Source organism: Thunnus thynnus, chromosome 18 (assembly GCF_963924715.1).
Source record: "Thunnus thynnus chromosome 18, fThuThy2.1, whole genome shotgun sequence".
NCBI classification, from domain to species: domain Eukaryota; kingdom Metazoa; phylum Chordata; class Actinopteri; order Scombriformes; family Scombridae; genus Thunnus; species Thunnus thynnus.
Window position 1 is genome coordinate 4222140 of NC_089534.1, and position 22854 is coordinate 4244993.

Genomic DNA, 22854 nt, shown 5'->3' on the forward strand with positions numbered 1-22854 from the left:
GCAACGAAATTGAAAAGTGGGAAGAAAAGTGAAGTGAAACTGTAGCCTACTCTCTGCCTGTTTTGTTTCAGCTGCGCTGGACTTGATGCCCACTCAACAAATAACACATTTTATGTCGTGACACCGTCAGTGTGCAGGACATCCTCCTGTTAAATTTCTCATTTTAATGCATAGACGCGTCAACAACCTGTGATGTCAGACTGTGATTCTTCCTGCAGCTCTCAGCAGAAGAATATCAAGAAAAACTTCCTCTGTGAGAGATATGAGGTAAGAAAGATCACACCGTGTTGTGTTTTTATGTCTATTAAGCTATTTCAGCACGAGAGGGAAACACTTTTCCTCCTGCGACAGCTACCTATCCCATGCAGAGGTCAAAGGTCAAATCATGGCAGAAAATATTGGAGTTTGAACAAATATCTTGTGGTTAAATTGTAATCTGTAAGATCACGATTGTTTTGTGTGAGAGGAAATGATGCATGTTATGAATGTATTGTCTCTAAATGAAAATGAGGTCGAAAATGCGGTTGCAGTAAAGCATAAACTTCCTCAGATAAGACAATTGCAGGTCTTGTTTCTCATATTCTGCAACTTTACGTGTGTGTGTGTGTGTGTGTGTGTGTCAGGGTTCAGAGGATGAAGGCAGAAGGCTGAAGAGGAGAGAAAAGAACAGAGTTGCAGCCCAGAAGAGTCGGAAAAGACAAACACAGAGAGCTGATGTGCTGCATGAGGTGTGTGTGTGTGTGTTCTTATATATATACCTTTATGAGGACCCGTTTGTGTCAGGTCCACACTTCTAGTTAAGGTTAGAGTTATGCATGTACATCTCGATAACATCAGAAAATCCCCAGAACATCAAATTCTGGATGAGTTAGAGCAGTTTAATGTAAAAAGTTTTATCATTTAGACCCTGCTAACTCCTCATCTGGACACCTGATCTCATTTAGTCAGTTTAGAAAGTAACAAAATACACACAAACCTTCATCTCTGGAGGCACAGATAAATCAGACAGTTTGAGTCAAGTTAGTCTCTGGTTAGAAGGGAATGCATCTCCTCACATGTGCAGTTCAAATATATGTGTATTTGAATATCACATTTCCATAACTGCAAACCCATTCACTGCACTAAACTCATTGTCTTCTTCCTTCTCTCCTTTCTTTTCTTCTTTCTTCCATTTCTATCTTCCAGACCTGCGAGCTGTTGGAGCAGAGGAACAGAAAGCTGAGGAGAGAGGTAAAATAACATCCAGTCCACTTTACTGTTTATAGCTTAACTGTAGCTGTTTGTGCAGATCTCTAAATATGTCCCCATAAACTACAATGACATCCTTACCCTTTGGTAATTTGTGCCATCGGTTACTCTACTAGTAGTAATACATTTATACATTTTATGATTATTAACTCTCCCTCCACTTAAAAATGTGTTTTTCTTTGTGTTGTTCTTTCTCTTGGATGTTTGAGCTTCTCTGTGCAGTTTAACACGTGCACCTACAAGCATGATTTATGACATCACAGATGTGATTCAGTATGCAACTTACACCTGTGTGAACTTAAAAGCCTCTGGTGCACAAACTCTGAGGATGTTTTTTTTTTCAGTAAAGTAGGAGACATCTTGTATCCAGCAGTTCAACTTTTGAATAAAAAAAAATTTGCATATTAACAATCCCCTCTAGGCATGTTTTAAGATGTATGTATATAAAATAATCTACTCTAAATAATAATAATATGGTTATTTATGACACTTTCCTCTGTCTCCTAAAGGTAAAATAAGGTTTATTTATGCAGCATCTAGTCAAAGTATTTTAAATAAGATGTAGAAATGCATTAAAACAACAAAATGAAGAAATAAATAAACAATAGACAAAAAGGTTTTGCAGTATAGTAATAGAGTGAATCTCTTCTTGCTGATTTGTCTGCAGGTGGATTCTCTTTCTGAGGAGCAGCGTCTGCTGACCGAAGCTCTCAGAGTCCATGAGCCCTTCTGTCCCATCATGCACTGCTCTTTCGCCTCCTCCAACTTGCAGCCCGATGCCATAGCAGCCCGCTCAGTCTGAGGCTTGGAGTGACATCACTCACCACAACTTCTGAATGTCTGTTTAATGCGGCAGTGAAGCCCCTAGAGGGCGCTGCTCACCATCATCAAAGCGGCGATGCAACAGGTTGAACTCTGGTGACAGCAGTGACGATTGTTCTCTGATGGTTAAACGGTCCATGCAGCTGATCATGTACATAATAATATAAATACAGTTATACACTTTGTCACTTTGTACACACTGATACCGCTGGGTTTGACTCCTCTTTCAGCTTACAGGTGAAAACTATAAAACACAAAGGTCAAGTTGTTGAATGTAATAATTGGTTTGCAGAGTGAATTCATCTATTCTGTACTCATTCAATCCATTTTGTTCTGTTTATGAGTATATAACAGACAAATTACATGACTTAACCTTTTTATTTATTTTTTTCTTTTTGGAGAAAGATAAGTGAAAATCTGTATTTGATTCTTCGTCAGTTTTCACAATGTGTTCAGTTAAACCCAATTAAAATGATTTTAAAAAATGCTGACATTTTCAGTATTATTAATCACATATGAGACTGTTAAAGGCAAAATAATGATTGAACTTGTGTTTGGATTCACAACTCGACTTGAAACAGAATCACTACAGTTGTAGTTATTAGGTACCACTTTCTGAGGTACATTTTATAAAGAGTTTATAAATTGAAACTTTTCTATATCTATAAATGTTAATAGCACAAAAAAGGGGTTTGCGCACTCAAATCTAGCTAGATTGTTCTATTCATTTAGTTCATCATACTTGAGCAGCGGGGGGGAAATCTGACTGATTTTGGTGTGTGAATCCTTTTTTTTGTGCTTTGAACTGTGTTTGCAGGCGCCCCAGTTTCCCTTTTTGTTTTCGGTTCAGCACAATGTTCTTTACTTTCCCTCTATGAATGTTAATAAAATAGGTCATGCTTTGTAAACCAGTATTAAACCATTCCCAACAACACAACAACAACTTTTGGGTCACTGGGTTGTTAAACCAACACGCCAACCATACATATATAAAATCCACTGGCTGGCTTATAAACTCTACACTCATGACCCTTTATTAACCCTTTACCTTAGTTTATTTTCTCTTAAAGTTAGAAAACATTTCCCCACAGTTGATCTGCTTGTTTCAACATTATGATGCTTAGACAGTATTTATTCTGTTTTTTATGGCTGGATCTTTCATTCTGGCTTCATCCTCCATCATTTTATACACATTTGCATAAAATAAAGCCTGACATATTCATATTCCTCTATATGGAAACTGTGGAAGCTCTTTGAGAAGTTGAAATAAAGGTTTGTGGATTTGAACACTGCTTAATGACTTAGTAACATCTATAACTGCAGACTTGATGGCTTGATGACGGTTCTGAAATTTTGATGCAGTCATTATAGCGTTTGAATTTTATTATTAATTTAAGTATTAAGTGTAATTAAGTGTGTAAAATGTATTCAGAAACATGGGAAAATGCAAGTATGACACATTGTGATTATGAGAAATCAAGATGTGCGTTTGAAGTCGTTTTCCTTCTGATGGTGGTTTTGAAAAACCACACGAAGTCAAAATGTTTCTGTAATAAAACACAGTAATAAATGAAGTATTGTCTGATGTATGAAAACTGCAAAAACCCTCAAATATGTCATACATTTCCTGAACATGTTAACCAATAGTATTAGTCATGTTTGAAAATAAAGACCTTCCAGGATATTTCTTCATTTTATTGAGGTCATTTTGAAGTCACAGACGTGTTAGAGAGGCTCTATAAACGAAGTCTCATTTGCATTAAAAGAGATTTCTGGTTTGGTTACGTTGGTTGTGGACACTCACTGCAAGTAATAGTTCCCCAATTTGACCACAATCACTTTATTTTTGCATAATCTGCTCGGGGTTTCTATTCTGTTTTTCCTCTCTCTTCCATGTCATGATGAATGAAAAGTTCATCTCGGTGCAGAAGGAGAAGTGGAAGTTAATCATTTCCGTGCAGCAGGCTTCTGAGAAATTGAACTGACAATTATTCTTAAAATGTCTTTTTACTCATTCTTTGAAGAAATCTTTTAAAAAAAGGAGGAAGAATGAACAGCTGTTTGTGATGATTCAGTATAAAGTGAAAATCAACAGGCTACTACATGAGAATATGCAGCTAGTGAATTAAGTAATAATATAAAAATAAAAAATAATTAAAACAAATTGCTGTCAGATGTGACTCAGCCAGCTGTGAAATAATCTTTCACATGACCAATGTTTCAGTGTGATTATGAAACCGAATCCTTATGTCAAAGTTAAAGGATTAAGTTTCAATTAAATCTTAGAGTGAAAGAGCACACAAGGAGAATATAGGTTACATACAATATCACTATTAATTGTGGAAAAGACACATTTTTCTAGGGTTAATTATTGTTGAAATTTCTGATCATTTTCAGCTAACATGCATCAAATGAAGAGTTTTTGTTCCCTCACTGAGCTGATGATGCTGCTCAAAGCTACACTATGTGGCCAAAAGTATGTGGACACATACTGTCCTGAAGGCCTGAAGGAAGAACTTAATGTTACAATATTTTAGACAACAGTGAACTTCCACCATTGTGGCAACAGTTTGTGTTTGGCCCTTTCCTGTTTCAACCGTAGACTGTATATAAAGGTGGATGTAGCGAGGTGTGACGTCACCTGATGGTTTGCGATGGAGCCAGTTTGAAGCCCAGAGTTGCAGCTTATGGTTGGTGCCATCTTTTCCAGTGTTGCCTTTGACGCTCTGGAAACACGCCCCGCTACCTCGGACCCAAGCTAACGCTAGCTTACTGGAAACACTGAGCGCTGCACAGTTGGGCAAATGTTAGCTACTTTAGCTAAATTGTGCGAACAAGACAGGTATTGTAATCAAGTAACATTAAACTTAGTGATATATTGTGACAATAGTCGGACTCAATGTGAGATCCGGAGCCGGGGAGAGCAGCAGGTCAGCCAACTGTCAATCACAGCTGTCAATCAATGCCCACATGGCAGACATCAAAGCTACTATAAGTCTTCAAGTCTTATTAAAAGAGCAATATTTTCCAAAATGACCACCAGCACACTTATTAGGGGGCCTGATTTTAGTGATTGAGACCAGAATGACTGGTGAAGAAAATGATTATTATTATTTCTAGAGAAAATGAGTCATTCAGAGCATCTAGTGTCCATCGGTGGCACTTTAAGGTATTTCTGCATTGGCTTCAGTCTCAAGCTGTGGTAGGTGCCGCTTGGATTCAATGTTACAATGCCCCCGTGCACAAAGTCAGGTCCATGAAGAAATGGTTTTCACAGTTTAGTGTGGAAGTCCTGGAAGACTGGCCTGCAGAGAGCCCTGACCTCAACTTCATCCAACACCTTTGGGATGATCTGAAACACCGACTCTGAGTCAGACCTGATCCTCCAGCATCAGTGTTGGACCTCACTGATGCTCTTGCGGCTGAATGGGAGCTAATCCCTGCAGCCAGGTCCCAACATCTGGCGGAAAGCCTGAAACCAGAAGAGTGAAGGCTGTTATAGTGTACATATTAATGGGCTACCACCAGTTTGTGCCTCTCACTTTACCATTACATTCAAATCACAGAGGTAAGCATTTAATTTTTTGTGAAAGATAAATACCTGGCAGGGGTGTCCAGTGTTGGTGTCAGCCAATAAACAAAATGCCAAAAAAAGATTGACGTTGTGTCTATTTAATTAATTGCTGACAGTATGCACAAATTAGACCTTTTCTGAACCATGGGTGAAGAACTATTCAGTCCACTGCAGGATAAAAAAAGATATTAACCCGTTTCCTAAGTTGTGAATGTATTATTGTTCAGTCTGAAAAACAAATAAAGAAGCCAATATTACTTATGTCCTTGCTCAATTTGTACAACATGAATCTAAATTAAAAAGTTTAATCTTCATTTATATTTCTCTAAATTAAATTTACTCTCTATTATTTTATATTTTACAAGCACAGTAACTCATTTATATGTTTCTGATGTTGTACCTTTGAGTTCCAATTTGGGAAATGGATTAAAAAGTCTTTTTCATTGTGCAGCGGACAGAATATTTTTTCATCCACATGGCTAAAAGTGTCTTTTAGGATTCTGGAAATACCTTTAAAGATTGGAAAGAGCTGTTAACCTTCTAGGTTTTTGAAGATTATCCGGTAGTTTATTTATATTGAAATTCAAGTTCAGTAATCAAGTATTTGAGTGTGTGTCTGCATACTTTTGTCCATACAGGCCTGTATATCACATTATTAAATGAACTCTAACTGATGTAGAAAAAAGACATGGAGTGTTTCATTTTAGCCACTGAAAAAAGGATTTTGTAAAGATAAAAAAAAATATCTGTTAGGCAAAGAGAAAAGTTTCTTAATGACCCGACATGAAGATTCAAGCTGATCTACAGTACATGCACTTGCATTCATTCAGCATTGAAAAGCAAAGACAAGCTGCTTTTCATCATTTGTCTGTATGTTGTTTTGTTGATGAGCAACTGATGAGTGGTGCTTGTCAAACTGGACAACACAACACACCTTGAATTACTATAAAGCACTGCTGAGTCATACATCCATGTGATGGAAAACTCCCCTTACATAACCACGATTCTCCTTGAATGTCGCCCAGAATCCTGAAACAAAGTATTAGGGAACAGTATTCGCTTTTTGCCTACTCGACACTTCAGACTTCCGCAGGAAACTGGTGGTGCAGTGAAACTGAGCTGAGATCAGTTCCTAAATAATCATTGCAATGACAACACTGGTTGCCTAGCAACGCAGGAAATACTGCAGGGGCAGGAGGTAACTCGTCACTATTTAGATTAGAGCAGTTCTGAGGAATACAGTAGGATGCCAGCGCAGACTAATGGGCACTCAAAGTCTAAACATAAGAACATAAACACAACTATTACACACAAATACACACCTTCCACCACACACTTGCTGAGACACATGGAAACACACTGTACATACGCACCATTCCTCCACACCCACGCCGGTGCACACACACACATTCACAGATTTCTGGTGTATTCTCGACACAGTTCCATGTAATTTCTCTGGAAGAAAATTTAAAAAGTTCAAGTCAGAACAGCAAAGAATGAGGAAAGGATGATTACACAAGGCCATACAGGGTTGGATCTAATTGTATTCCGTGTGGGGGAAAAAATGACATCGTGAATCAACAGTCAGAACAGCTTAAACTGGATTACATCCACTTGTTGAAGGTCCTGGAGACATAGAATTACCAAGCTTACATCTCTTGGCCAAGGGGTGGGTCGCCTCAGTTGCCTGCTGAGCTTGCACACCTGGCTGCAGCGATAACAATGTGGCTTTCATTGACGATTTTAACTTGTTTTGGGAGCGTTGAAAGCTTTCCTGGAGGGATGGCCTCCACCCAAATAGAGCTGGCTCTAACATGCTAAACGGTAAACTTATCTTACTGTTTACAGCATTCAGCATGCTCCACCACTCCCTAGCCATTCACATGCACCTGCCCACTTCCTGTCAAGCCCCCTCGCTCTCTTCAGGTGACCTGTCCTGTAGAGTTGGTGTCCTCCGAGTCCGAGCCCCTGCCAGATCAGTTCCGCTAATTTAATTACTTTATAGAATAACAGGTATATAACAGGTATGGATGCTATTATAGCTCCCCCTTATATTTCCCCTCATTCCATTTGTTTACATGTGAACTCTGCACTTTCTGTTAATCTGACACCGAATCCATGCACAATAATCACGCAGAGGCACATAAACAGAAGCCTATGAGCCCTGACACATAAAAACACCCTGAACATGTCCATAAATAACGTTATGTGCGTTATTGACAGATGATAATGACCACAATGACCAAGTTGTACACAAAAATTTAAAATGACCAATCACAGGAAATTAGCTTTTTAATAGATTTTATGTATTCCTTATATCATTCATTGAACCATTATATTATCAGTTTGTTATTTTTTTGTCAGAGTCACAGCAGCCTCATTGAACTTAACGAGCTGGCAGTGCTTTTTGGTACAGAGCTAATGTTGATATTATTGTTGCTATCATGACTTTTTGGTGTGACAGTATGTGTTGATTCATGTCTTTTTCCTGACAGGATGTATCCGCCCCCCCAAAAAAACCTAGCAGTCTTAACAAACACACAAAAACTGAAATGTACACAAACCCTGGTTAGCTTCGCTACACTGGCTTCCTGTCAAATTTAGGATTAGATTCAAAATCTTCAAAACACAACTTTGCTTCACCATTTAGCCCGTCAGTGAGTTGCTAATCTCAAACCTATCCACTAGACCTCTCAGGTTGTCAGATCGAGGGCTCCTGGTTGGTTCAAGACTCTATCTACAGTTGGCTTAGGTCAATAAACTCGGCTGAGGGGTTTAAAATTGCATTTATTGATGCTTCCTTGCCCCAATTCTTGTTCTTGTTGTTGCTTGTCTTTGAATTAGATAACTATCGAAATGCTTTGTATTGTTGTTTTCTCTATGTTTTATCTGTGAAACACTTAGTCACGCTGGTTTTGAAAAGTGCCATATAAATCTGCATTTACTCAATTAAATAAACATTACGGCTCTCACCCTCCATACACAAACAAACACTTCTGCTGAATTATGGAGTGAATTCTTGTGAACTTCTCTGGAAGAATAATCAAGGAAGTGTCAGTATACACATATTTCATCACTGGATTTTTTAGCAGCATTTCATGAAAAGCAGTTCCGCAAAACTTTTTGAGTTCATTTAAGGCATGGAGGGTTTTGTGCTGTCTGTAACTGATGCACTTCTCACTAAATATGAATATTTTTGAATGTTTGTATTTGAGTATGTGTTTACTCCATGCAAAATATCATGGTGAGCCTTCTTACTACACCCAGTATGGTATCAAAGCTGATTTTCAACTGAGAGGAGAAAGAAAAAAGCAGGAATATTAAGAAATCTTTAAAAAATAAACAGAAAAAAAACAACAATTGACAAATACTGTGGTGTCAGTTAGGACTAATAATTCCCGATCAATAATTTGAGGTGGAATTTTTACTTTACAGGTTAGGGAAATGCAGTTTTGCATGGAATTAAAAGCACAAACGACCACTGTCTGCAGTTATAATTAATGTATCAAGTATCAAGCTAGTACGAGATTGAGCTGCTGTCTTCAGAAACTCAGTAGAAAGAGCATCGGCTTTGTCACTGTAGATAGTTTGTTGGGTTTTATGTTAGTTTCTTTCCAGCCATTTGTTGTTGTTGTTTGTTCTGTCTGCAGCTGACTTTTCTTTATATTACCATATACTGCCTTCACCATATAAGGGCTTAATTGCAGTTTATGGTTTCCATCCAACATGTTTCCACCATACATCTTCATAGTGAATTAATAAAAGGTAATGAGACGTAAAGATTTTCATTAAGATCCTCATCAAACTTTCATCTTTGAAACACCTGCAGTACTTTCTGCTTCAAACTAAATTTGTCCTCAGTCCGAATCAAAATAGTCCTTGATTTTACTAGATTTGGTGATTTTCGACACTGAAACCTCTTTCACAGCAACACAATCCACACACAGGATTATAAGAGGAAATGTAGAAAGAAATAAAGGTCAGCAATTCTCAAAATGGCTTACACATCAGGATGTTAGAGAGAGGGCGAGGATAATATTGCAACATATTTATCGGATGTTTTGACATTTTCATTGTCTAGTTTTTTAATGTCATACATTCCATCACTTTCAAAGAAATTCACAGAAATTCATGAGGAGTTTTTGACTCATTGCATGTGAAAATTGTGAAATGGAGAACCTTATATGCCCAATTTCCTCTGCTTGGCTTGATTTAAGCCACTGGGACTTGTGTTTCCCCCTCCACCCATGAAGATACTATTGCTCATGTAAAATCCTCCCCCTTCTTATTACTAAATTCCTCAAAAAGGTCATTGGTGCAAACAGCCCACACATTTATTAAGAATATTTCACTATCTTTGACTCTGTCCCCTTCTTTTTAAAACATGCCACTATCTACAATATATCAAAACTGCCCTTCTTGCTGAAGATGCTTGATCTCTAGCCCAGTTCTCTCTTGGCTTAAGTCCTACTTATCTGAAAGAACACAGTGTGTCTGCTATAATAATACTACATCTAAATTCTCTGATGTGCGATACGGAGTACCTCAGGCCCTCCTTGGCCCTCTGCTTTTCCTTCTTTATATTTAATTTCTTTGCCAAATTATACGTAGTCATGAAAAAATGTCCATTGCTATGCAGATGATACTCAGCTGTATGTGCCTATAAGGGCTGATGATCATATTCAAATTATTAAATTGGAGGCCTATTGATCGTTGGCCTGGTAGACACAGACACCAGTTTGATCGAGTAAAAGCAACATTCGACAACTGTGTGATTTCACAAAACATGGCAGCCAAGAATCTTTGTGTTACGTTTGACCCCAGCCTCTCCTTTGATAAGCACATTAAAGAAATCGCCAAGACTGCCTTTTTCCAGTTATGCAACATAGCTAAAATTCCTCCCTGTCAAAGGCTGATGCATAGACTCATAAACACATGCATTTGTTTCATTCAGACTTGAGGTTGGTCTTCAGGTATGCCACATGCAAGTACTAAAAGTCTTCAGACGATTCAAAATGCTGCAGATAGAATCTTAACTAAAACAAGAATGATTTGACCATATTACACCAATTCTAGCCTCCCTTCATTTGCTTCCTATCCATGTTAGATCAGACTTTAAGGTGCTTCTGATGACTTATAAAATCCTAAATGGGCCCCATCATATCTGTCTGATCTCCTTAAACCCTATATTCCACCTGGAGATCTTCGCTCTCAAAATGCAGGGTTCCTGTGTGTCCCCAGAGATAAAAAGACGTCAGTAGGCAACAAGGCCTTTTCCTATCAGGCCCTCTTACAGAATAATCTCCCTGCTGATGTCAGACAATCTGAGTCTGCTGAGTCCCTTAAATCTAAACTTAAAACTCAACTATTTACCTTAATGTACAATTAGTTGCCTTTAATTGATTCCTTCATTACATTGTGCTGCATGGTGGGTCAGTTTCTGTCTAAATGAATGGACTAAGCGCTATCATGCTGACAAGGTTATTGATTATTGCAACTGTTCTGATAACCATTGCATCTCTCTAACCTTCTGTTTGTTTGTTCCACAAGCACATGAGCATCTGAGCTATGTACCCTTCTCTCTTCCTATTTTCTCCTCCTGCCCACTCACGTCTCTCAGGCATCTCTTCCTAGACCAGCACCTGGAACTGCTCTGCTTCACTGGCTGTCAGGAGACAGATTATGGTTATGGCTAATATAAACATGACAGGATAAGAAGTCTGATCTCCTGCATGAAAGTTACACAAGTTTGACCTCCTCAACCCTTAGTTTCCACCTTGCTAGGACACACTACACCTTGCATTAGCACTGAACATTAGCGTTGTCAGGGCTACTGTTGCAACATTAAACCATTAAAACAGGCTGAATGCATCAGGAATGCATCCACTTTGGAGTGAAACCATTTTCAATTAATTTTCTCAAGGGATGTATCATGCACGCTGGAATATCTTTGCATGGTTCACAGTTCAAAAAACTCCTCATTTATCTTCTACTGGCCCTTTATGCAGCTCCACAGTTCAGCCTCTGTCCGTTTTAGCTCCCGTCTCCCCCTTCCCGATGAGCCCGCTCTGTTCTGACTGGCCAGCTTCGGGAAGCTTCTGCCAGCTCCAGAGGCTACATAAACAAACAGTAGTAGCAGGATTTCACTTCTTTTTTCTCATTCTTTACTCAAACCGAAAACTTCTCAAACACATCTGTACATGCCTTAATAACAAAGGCTACAGACTGAGGCCCTGTTGACTTTCCGGGAACATTTAGACATGCTTAGCTCAAGTTTTGGAACTTTGACCATGTTTAACATAGACGTCTGACATTATAATTATAATTATAATTAGTATCTAAATGACAGAAAATCACAAAAAGCATGTTATGCCCCCTCTAACTCCTTCTAAATCTTGGCCATTGTCTTGTCAGCTGCTACATCTTTTACCAATTCTTCCTGCAATATAAAAAAACCTGACAAACTAGTGCCAAAAATGTTTTATTGTGATGTTCTATTTTTAAAAAAGTACTTGCTAAACTTGTGTGCCTCCTCTTGCTTCTTCATAATAATGGATTTTCCAGCAGTTTGATGGTGAAAGTCTTTTCATTTGAAGGGGAGGGAAAGAGTTTGGTTTGCATCAAGAGTGGTTTAACAGAAACAGACTTCGTGACAGTTTCAACACCACACCAAACTGAGCCTGCAACTCACGTTGCATCATGGATGGGACTGTTGGCCTGTTACTCTCCATGGTGAAACAAGGGTTTTTGCAAATTGTTTTCACATGTTTAAGCTGATTTTTGACGACGTCATTTTAATGGTTTCATTGGGTGCGGCGCACGAATACTGCATTTAATTTCATGAAATCATATCCTTTTAAAAGAAAATACTGTGATCTTACTGGAAACATGTAACCTGTCCCTCCCCGTCCACAGTTATTTTATTGTTTTTTTTTTTACCAGTGGCACAGGATTTATATAAATATACCAGACAAAAAAGCCAGAAATACAAATACAACACCCCACCCAGGCAACATCTGTCTATCTATCTGTGAAAACTAAAGATGATCGTTTTTTTAACTGATGTGACTTGACTGTCTGATGAACTCAGGAAGATTTTCACATCTTTGAAAACCCCACTTACAACAAATGTTGCTACATTTCCTAGTCCTGTCTGTTAAGTTTGTAATTTTTATCTTTCAGTTACCTTTCTCTGTACAGATTTTTATGTGGCCTTTGCCTGATAAGTTGTTCTTCCTTGTTAGATTTCTTCCGTTATTTTACTGCCTGTTTTGCTTTCCTGTCCCTCCCTTTTTAAAGGCTGTCATCACTTTGATTTGAAGAGTAGTATATATATTTAAAAATATTTTTAAACAAGATAGCTGTACAGTTTACACATTTATTTCATTGTATATGAAAATATGTCATGCTTAGGATTCACTCATTTATAATGTATTTTGTGCTCTCTGTTTTGTTCAGTGCAACTTCCTTTAAACTTATCTCTGTATTCTGTCAATATGTCAGTAAATGAGTAAATAGCTGTACGTGTTATGTCACAATATGTACAGTTTAGTTACTCTTTAACTGTGGGCAGAAATCTGCTTACACCACTTGCACAAGTTCCTGAATTAATTTTATTTTATTGAGGTGACTAAAGTGATTGACCCGATGAACTGGCAATAGGTCCACGTCTATGCGCTTGTGTGTTCAGCTGTGACCTTTGACCTCATCACACAAGATGTTGCTGGTCAAAGCTTATGGCACTGCTGTTGCATCAGTCCCCTCCCTTGCCTCCACTTGTGACTGAGTTGCATCAGTTTCTCCCTCAACTGAGAGAATGACAAAGCATCTTCCTTCTCTTTTTCACCCTTCTCCCCTCTCTCTCTCTCTCTCTCTCTCTTTGTGTGTGTGTGTGTGTGTGTGTGTGTGTGTGTGTGTGTGTGTGTGTGTGTTCTTTGGCCCTATATTAGCCAATATACCCTGTAAGAACATCTGGACCACAGCCCACAGTGCTTCAGGATTTCAGTTTTCACTCCAAAGCCAGTGAAACAAACACAAACCCACCAAGAAACATGTCTGTTTATTATAAAGATGGTAAGAGTTTGTAGTAAAAAAAACTAGCAACGTCCTGGAATGAATCCTGGTTAGAGAGCAACTCAACAAACACTGAGCACCATTATGACCCCGATCTGAACTGAGAAGTAACTGTACTTCACTGTTGGATGCTTTCCACGAGGCTCAGGGCGTGTGTTGAAACATCAACTTCCCACTTTTGCTTCCGCTTGAATGTACTGTACCTCATGAGAAGAAAAAAATATATGAACATGGTGTACATAACCTCGGTTAACAGTGCATTGCAAAACTTTATTCCTGCAATAAACATAACAGAAAAAAGCGTTATGGCAGAGTTTCTCATAATAAGGAAACAGAAACAACAAAAACATCTTATTACATTTAATTTGAGCTACAAACACTTTCATGTCAGATCTTGTTCACCCCAACCAGTGTTTCTGCTCCCGGCATTCCTATCAAACCATTTAATTAAAGCCTGCAGAAAAGACAGCTGAACCCTGGCTCACCTCTGAAAACATGCCATCACCAGGTGAAATATTAGCAATTCCTTTCATATTCTTCTTTTCGTGGAGGAGAGAAGAGTAAGATGAGTCAATTTAAAGTTTTGTAAGAAAAAATAAGATGCAAGAAATACATGCAATGTATTTTTCTTCAGTTAAACTTGTCAAACACAGGTGTAACTAATAACATTAAAGATATAATGGAAGAAAACACTAATGGCCCACTCACTTACGCTTATTGGGACACTTAAAGGTGCAGAGATGTCATTTATGCCACTAGTTACTCATATGCAATGTGTAATAACTGATGTTATTTGTTAAAAACGGAGTCTGGGACTTTTGTCTCCCCCTCCTGGCAGTGACAGTAATTACAAAAACACTGTAGACACATGCTTACCCCATAGGCTCAATTGTAGCCTACTCAGTTGTGGCTGTAAAACGGTGGATAAATCATTTTGAGCGTCACACAACCTCCACAAAATGACTCATTTCACTATTAGAATTTAATCCATTTGGTCTGCTAACATTTGAAAAGTCTAGAAAAGCTGCAAGATTAAATTATTTTATCCCCATTCAAGCTAGCAGAGAGCTAACTGGAAGCTAGCCAGCTCAGCCGGTGGAAGTCTCTGGTGCACTTGCTCTGCAGAGCATGCTCAGTATGCATTTATCCGACCAGCGTGGGAATGTCAAACCCAACACCAGATTGATATCTCCGGTGTACTGTGAAATACAGAGAGATTTATCTGGCAGTGATAGGCTTAATCAGCATTGTGTGGACTCATTTGGTCTGAATGTGACGGAGGTTCATTTACATGTAAAAGTTCCACACTGCAGGTTTAATGTTACCTGTGCCACCATTAATGCTACTAGTTAAACTCATACTATCAATATAATTAGTTTTACCTGTGCTATCATTGGTGTTATTGGCTGCATCTGTGCTGTCACTGATGTAATTGTGTCACCTGCTTTGTCATAGAATTCAGTTATGCCTGTGTTAGTCATACATGTGGTATTAGAAATGATATTAGTTACACCTGTGGCATCAACTGTGCTATAATTATGCCGGTGCCATCATTTCCGCCTGCGCTGTCATTAATGTTGTTCGTCACACCCATGTTGTCATACATTTTTCAACCACACCTGTGCTCTCAGTAATATTTTAGCTGCACCTGTGCCACCATTGATATAATATAAAGAGTCTGTGCTATGACAAACAATATGTATTACAGAGGGCCGTGTGAAAATATATACATCTATAAAAGAAGGGGTCATATAACTCAACGTCACCCGGGTCTGAGGTTTATTGATTCTAGTCAGTGAGTAAGTTGAACAAGATGGGGGTAATTTACCTTTTTAAATTAAACCTCAGTGTCGTCTTAATGGTTTTGTCTTGGCACGCACACATTTCTAAATGAATATAATGTAATGTCACACAATGGCTGCTGCTGGACAAACGCCACATTTTAAATGGCAGTTGAACAGGAAGAAACTGGAGGAGCGTACCGGAGTGCGATGTCTTGGCATGTCATGAGTTGTAATTAACATAACAGTTACTGTAAGTATCAAACAACATGGCAACGCTTTGAAACGTTGCCCTCAAGGAAACAGAACACTTTATTATACTGCTCTACAGCTGAGTTTTGTGGTTTGTGGATCTTCCAGACAGCATACTCTTACGAAAATGTCTGCTCCTGTTTCATCTGAACTCAGTGAACTCAATTTATTCTTTTTTTTAAATACATCGCTCTTATCGGCTGCTGTGATCCTAAACTTACTCACTGGTCTAAACTTTGGCAAACTTGCTTTAATGAAATAGGAGTTTTAGGACTCAATAATTAACAAAATTAGTTCTTAAGATGGAGAATGTCTTCCTTAAACAACCTTAAAGATAATAGCTATCCAGGGTGAGACGGCACCCAGCCATAGATTTATCAGAATTACTGAAGAAACTTGTACACAATATCAAACGACGGAAACTTTAGCGTTTGTTTTCATCACCTTTGAGTACCAGACAGGTGGGGTCGAACTACATACGACATCGTCTGTCAGAAGTGATTCTCAGTGTTTGTTTAATGCGTCTTGGTGAGCTGGAGGGGTGGGGTTTCCTGCTTCGGGCCAATTAGTTGTTGTGTAACAACATGGGAAAATAGCTGCAAATCAGAAAAACTTCCACTGACTTTCAACTACTTTTTTTTCTACTTCTTTTTCACAACCTTGTGCATCACCTACCACGCGAACCTCACCCATCCGGATGAGTTAGTGAGGGTTAAAGCTGACATCTGTCATTTATTTGACTTAAAATATGATATTTTTTGTTATCTGCATGGTGCGGTGTTGGTTGGTGTTCAGACTGGGTCTTTTACTGAAGTTAAACTCTCTGTTCATTTGCTGCAGTTCAGTCTGATTCCTCTTTTAACAGCAACACTGAAATTAACAGCAAATTGCAGTTTTTGCAAAGTTTTTGTTCACCTTGTGATATTAGTGGTGTGAGAGGGTGGGTTTGTTTTTATTTGATCAGTATTTCACAGCTTATCTTCACAGATAACAAACAATGAGTCATGTCCGACCAGCTGGTGCAGCAGACACCCCTCCACCCCCTCAACTCTCTCAAACACACACACACACACACACCTATCTATCACTCTCTGGCTCTCTTTTGCTAGCTGGATCTCAGCTGACATGTCCAGTCTTGTCCCTTTTTTTCGGCACAAACACAGCTGGTCTTACACTTTCATGTAAGTCCATAAGTGAACTCATATTCCTGTTATGAAATTTTCTTCATAACAATAAAAAACGTTTAGTTCCTCTGATAACATCTTCCCTTAGTTTATCTGGTGATGTAAGATTTATTTATCAATACATATTATGAGGAAATAGAAGATTATTATTTTTCCTGACCTTTACTAGTGTTGTTTTTCCTTATATCTTTATATACAAGTGATTTTCTAAATAAGACAGATTAAAAATATGCACTGTACTGTCTTTTTCTACTCATAAATGTCAGCGCATTAAATAATAATTTTTGCATAATATGTCAACGTGTGCAGACTTTTCAGCTTGACTTCATTAAAACAAAAGCCAAAGAGGACAATACATTATTTAAGCCTATAATCCCAAGTTTAAATGTTATTATTTTTTTATATGAATAATATGTGATGTAGGTGAGTGGGGATCAGCTACAACATTAGAAACCTCTTTCAATTTGATGCAAATATGAGTCTCAAAAGTTAATTAAGTGTTAATCAAATTCCTCTCTGACAGTGTCAGAAACTGAACATTATTAATAATAAGCTTCGTAAAGTTAGGGTTAATTGTGGAGCCTCAGTGTATATAATGTATAGAAATAAGGTATTCCCCCATATTTAACCTACTTGTCCAAATATTGAAAGTCAAGACAGTTACACTAGTATTTCTCATTATCTCTCTCATTATCACAGTGCTATAATAGCTGATGCACGCTGTAAATAAAGTATATATTAGGATCAGGTCATTTTTAACCACAAACTTAATTTAAATCAATATTTTTTTTTTTCATATGAATCAAATGGGATGGGTTTCTTTCCAAGGGACCATTACCAAAAATGTAAGAAACACAAGAGGTGTCATTGGCAATACATATTTTTATTTAACAAAGTATCAAAAACAAAAATTGACAGATCACGAAGATGGAAGTACACATTGGTAGTAGCAGTGCAGTTGTACCTGACAGCCAACAGTTTATTTGTTCAGGCTTGATGCTCCGACAGTCAAGTGGCTACATGAAAAAAATAAAAATAAAAAAAAAAAGCCCCCAGTAGTAGGCACAAGAATACATACGAGTCAAACTCAGTGCTCAGTAGCAACCTAGCAACAAGACAGCGAACAACTTCAATCACAAAAACAACATACACACTAACACACGCAGACGCCTGCATCTCTTTAACCGTGTGACCTTCAAAGTTTTGTTTTTTTTTTTGCTTACATAACACACACGATAAACAATATAAACCTTCTTCTGTGAAACTTCAATCATGCAAACAGAAAATATAAAACTTCAGTCCTCATCATGAACATTTATAATGTGCCGCTCAAAATCAAAATACATAGATTTTTTTTACTCTTCTGTCGTGTACTACTCGGAGATATTTCCCCAATAGTGACACACCTTTAAGATAATCTTTAACAGTAACACACAAAGATGATGCTAACATGATTTACACTCAGTCTGCTTGGTGAAGTGTTACGGATTTTTGACAATTACTCAAATACTGATAACCAGAGTTTCCCTTTTGATGTTTTAGCTCAAATTGCAATGACTGAGGAAGAGGAGGGTTTCAATGTCTTCCTCACAGATACATGGCTAATGATTAACACGCTGGATCAATTTTATGAATAGTATTTGACAAGAAAATATCCTCTTAAATCTCGAGTATTACACTTCCTCAGTTTCTGTTTGCGCAATAAACCACATTTCCCTTGAGGGGTGATTTCACTCTAACAGGCCAGAAAATGGAAAAGGGAGTGGAAGGAGGGGTTTGGCAGTACGTCGAAGCCTGGATACCGTTAAAGCTCATAACACACAGTATAATATCACATCATCTTGCATAACTTCAGAGTCAGACGTGTTAGAGAATGGGCCAAAAGCTGATGCAACACTTCCGATACCTAGCTACTGATATCTAGTGAACACAACTTCCAAACCAAATGTCATGAATTAATAAATACATCTTTAAAAAATAACACAATCTTTTTGTTTTGCTCTGTCAAGACCAAAGGAGGCATCCGGTGTTTACATAAAGAAGCACAGAGTTAATGCGCAGTCGATACAACATACAAGATTTTAGGTAGAAAACAACACATCTGAAAAATAACACTCATACGTACTTGTGTAGCTTCATCGTCACAGAAGATGTTTAAGCAACACTAGTTTCTGTTAAGAGGGAATGCAGTGATAAAGTGTATTTGTGAAATTGTATACAGTAATCATTTTTTTTCTTCACTTTTGTTTGCCTGCGAATTTCAAATTGTTACGAAAAGTAAGGTATCATCTGCATATATGGATTATAAATTTTACTATGCTTTTTCCTTAAGTGCAGAAATATAATCCCTGCCTGCAAAATACATTTCCTTAATGTGACTGCTACTGTTTGCTTTTAAATGAGGCAATAAAAAAAAAAACATGAATTTGACTTCTACAGCCAGTATAGATCCTGAGTGGTTAGTAGCAGCAGATTTAGTAGTTCATGTGGTATAAATGACTAGCAGACAGGGTTGATACGGCAATAACAGGTCATACAGCAGTTACTATAATAAATATACTATTTTCTATGCACTAAGCACAAACAACAATGTCTTTTTTTTTTAAGTAGCTCACACACACTCAAATGTCTGTACACACTCACCCATCAGTGTGCGTCTACTTTCTTTGTGGGTGAACAGTGAAATTATGTGCCTTGATCACCTTGAAATCGCGCTTTGGTACAAAAATTCAGACACTAAATCTAACTCATCTCCTTCAATATCAGTAAATAAAAAACTGCAATGGATATATATATATTTTTAGTGCTCTATCGTCTCTCCTTGGCTCTGACTGTTTGTCATGTTTTAAACGAAATACATAATGCATGTAAAGGTGCTGTCCGCTGTATGTCACTTTCTGTCCAATCAGCAGCTACGATTTCAGGGAGTGGGAGGTGCTCTCTCTAGCAGCTTTGTGGACGGTGAATGAGGCCCAGGAGTTATCCCAAGGTGGCTTTCGTCATATTTCACTGTCATTCTCGGGTCATAAGTCTTTGTGGCAGCTCCACCTGCGCCAGGTAGAAGCATTGTAAGTCTTAGAAAACTGACACAAAATCACCTATTGATGACCGGTACAATGAATGTGGTCGAGGGTCAGAAGTCCTGCGTCTAGAGGTGCCACCGTGGAGGTGGATGTGGACGAGGAGGTGGTGGAGGTGGAGGTGAGGTTGTGGAGTTGTAAGGTGCTTTCCTTGATGTGCTGGATGAAGAGGTTCCTCTCGTCCTCAGGCGTTTGCCCGTTCTGGGCTCGGACGATGCAGGTCGGTCGGTGCAGGTTGAGCATGTAGACCAACTGCTGCTTCTGCTGCTTCAGCTCCTCGATCTGAGCCTTCAGGTCAGCATTGACGCTCTCCAGCTTCTCTGATTCCTACAAAGAAGAGAAAGTAGAGAAAGGTCAGACAGGGATATCCTGTACAAAAACATACATAAACAGCAGCAATTGGGTAGAAAGGGCTGAACTCAAACAACAATTGATAAACTTCTCAGACTTATCAACCAAGAAATTTAGTTTGCTGATTACACATTAAAATATATTTAATGGCCAAGTCTTGACATAAAAACTTAAATCCTGTACATCAAAGAGCTCAAAAACTACTGTATTTACCCACATTACTTCATGAGAATTTTAAATATTTCAAGACTTCCTGTTGCACTCACGAAAGGTCAACCTTTTAAGTCACGTACGTGCGACAGTTTTAACATGAGTTTTTCCTATAAGACAGACATTTCTAATCCAAAGTTATTTCTGTGGTTTGAAAATGAGAAACAAAACTGGGAGATCTTGTGAAACAATCCTGACACAAACATCATACAGGCTCAGTTATCTTTTCTCCAACTGACGGAAGTTGAAAGGTACCTTCTGCAAACATTCAGTCTTTTCCTTCTTCTTGTTGCGACACTTTGCAGCAGCAATCTTGTTCCTCTCCCTCCTCCTCTTCCTCCTGTCATGCTCCTCAGACGTCAACTGACAAAGACAGGCAGAAATACAGTCAATACAGGTATCGGTTTTACATCTAATTACTCATTTGCCACACTTGATAGTGACTGTAAAAAAAAAAAAAAAGATTCTCTCTCCGCCTCACCTCTCTCTTGACTCGGGAAACACAGCCGTGCTGCTCAAAGCCTCGGTCCGAGCTGGAGCTGGCGCCGTCCGAGCTGATGTCGGCGCTGAGCCCGTTGGACAGCCGCTTGGTCTGGATGGCCAGCCTGAGCTCCTCTTTCACGATGGGTGTGAAGTTGGTGAAGTCATCCAGGGTGAGTGTGCCCGGCGGGGAGAGGCAGGGCACCAGGGCAGAGCAGCTGATGTCAGCCAGCGAGGGACCCGAGTGCTGCAGCATCATTCTGGAAACACAAGAAGAAAATGATTATTAACACGTGAGTAATAAATACAAATACTACAAATAATACATTTCAAAAGAGTGCTATGGGGAAAAAATCAACAAAACTACTTCATGAAAATATTCTAAAGATACAAAAAGCACTATTGAAAGACTAACAAAATACTAAAAGACTACAAGTATTTAAAGATATTAATATATTATAGAGATACTATAAAGGATTGCAATAGCACAAACATACAGTAAGTTACTGTGGTATAATTATAATAATACTGCAGAAGATAACATAAACAGAAGGTCATATAAACATATTATTTGGCTGAGAATCATGTGAACTTGAACAAATATTTGTCTTTTGGAAGAAAAAAAAGCCATAAATAATTAATGAGAATCATTAATAGATGTGGATGTTTGGCATTTTCACAGAGCACTGACTCATGAAGAATTACGACCGACCTGTTGATAAGATAATTATGATTTTATGTCAGCTCCATGAGAACAGAACCAAAACAAACACGCATACAGGCACGTAACACTTATACAACACACTGAATCATGAAGTTAATATTAAAAAGTTATTCTTCTATGATATTGCCATGGAGTCTTATAGTTAAGCTCTCTGTAATTACTATTCTACTTAACTGTAAGTCATTATATTTTATTTACAGTATGTTCAGTGTCACTTGATGATTATTTTTGCAATTTTATCTCCGTAATTTCTCAAATTTTGTAATTTTCCTTGTAGGTTATCTTTTAAAAATGTGTCCGAGAATATATTGCAGTTCTTTTCTATATCATTAAACCTCAAAGTCTCAAAAAATAGGAAGGAACTAAGGAAAATTAGCGCAATACACGTCAGTTTAACAAGCAAAACTTAAGCTTTGAAACACACAAATTAAAAAAAAACAAACTCTCGCAAGTTCGTATTTGTTCTAAATGATTGTAACGTACAACAAAGACCGAACAGAAGCGAACATCCGAGAGGAAAATATCTCCAAAGAGTCATAAATGAAAAACAATAATAACGGAGCTACAAATGCGTGTCGACGTGTTTCATTTGACCTATTTTAAATGAATCTGACAGACAGACAGACAGAAGCGTGTTCAGAAGTTGTGAGAGCCGTCCCGGGACAGCCGAGCGCCGGGACGCACCGACACTTCTCCGCTCTACTAACCGGGACACAACACACACGACCACAACACCGCCTCTGTCACTTCAACAAAAACAAAACAAAACAAAACAAAAACGATCGGATCGGATTCGTAAGTCTAACATACCTCTTAAAGCTTTGAGAAACTGGATCGGCTGAAGTGGATTGAGAGAAAACAGAAACCTCCTCTTATAGTCGCGTCTCTCCTCTCTGTCTTCTCTTCCTGCCGGTGCGTAAAAGTTGCGCTTGTGGCCGCTCCGTTGCATCACCCGCTCTTATAGTCAATGGCAGCGGAGGGAGGGGGGGAGGGCGGCGGGAGGGGTGGGGTGTGAGGTGGGGGGAGGCGTGACGTGATGACGTGGTCAGGAATGCTACTAGAGAGGGTGGAGGGA

The 22854-nt window shown here is 38.5% G+C and overlaps 2 protein-coding genes across 2 annotated transcripts; one reads left to right on the forward strand and one right to left on the reverse strand.

The window, feature by feature from the left end:
* Positions 1-7: 7 nt before the first annotated feature.
* On the forward strand, positions 8-3684 carry batf3 (basic leucine zipper transcription factor, ATF-like 3). The gene is made up of 4 exons (XM_067572067.1): positions 8-267; positions 624-728; positions 1186-1230; positions 1916-3684. Exons 1-4 carry the CDS (start codon positions 193-195, stop codon positions 2048-2050), a joined length of 360 nt encoding a protein of 119 aa, XP_067428168.1. The 5' UTR covers positions 8-192; the 3' UTR covers positions 2051-3684.
* Positions 3685-17796: 14112 nt separating this feature from the next.
* atf3 (activating transcription factor 3) lies at positions 17797-22717 on the reverse strand. Its single transcript, XM_067572096.1, has 4 exons — positions 22590-22717; positions 21057-21315; positions 20831-20938; positions 17797-20341 (listed from the first exon to the last, which is right to left on the reverse strand). The coding sequence occupies exons 2-4, from the start codon at positions 21312-21314 to the stop codon at positions 20033-20035; spliced, it is 675 nt and encodes a 224-aa protein (XP_067428197.1). The 5' UTR covers position 21315; positions 22590-22717; the 3' UTR covers positions 17797-20032.
* Positions 22718-22854: the final 137 nt, after the last annotated feature.

Coding starts and splice junctions, on each gene's coding strand:
- batf3 (XM_067572067.1), top strand. CDS start 193: ATGTCAGACTGTGATTCTTCCTGCAGCTCTCAGCAGAAGAATATCAAG. Junction 268..623: donor TCCTCTGTGAGAGATATGAG/GTAAGAAAGATC, acceptor TGTGTGTGTCAG/GGTTCAGAGGATGAAGGCAG. Junction 729..1,185: donor GAGCTGATGTGCTGCATGAG/GTGTGTGTGTGT, acceptor TCTATCTTCCAG/ACCTGCGAGCTGTTGGAGCA.
- atf3 (XM_067572096.1), bottom strand. CDS start 21,314: ATGATGCTGCAGCACTCGGGTCCCTCGCTGGCTGACATCAGCTGCTCT. Junction 20,939..21,056: donor TTTCCCGAGTCAAGAGAGAG/GTGAGGCGGAGA, acceptor TGTCTTTGTCAG/TTGACGTCTGAGGAGCATGA. Junction 20,342..20,830: donor AGACTGAATGTTTGCAGAAG/GTACCTTTCAAC, acceptor TCTTCTTTGTAG/GAATCAGAGAAGCTGGAGAG.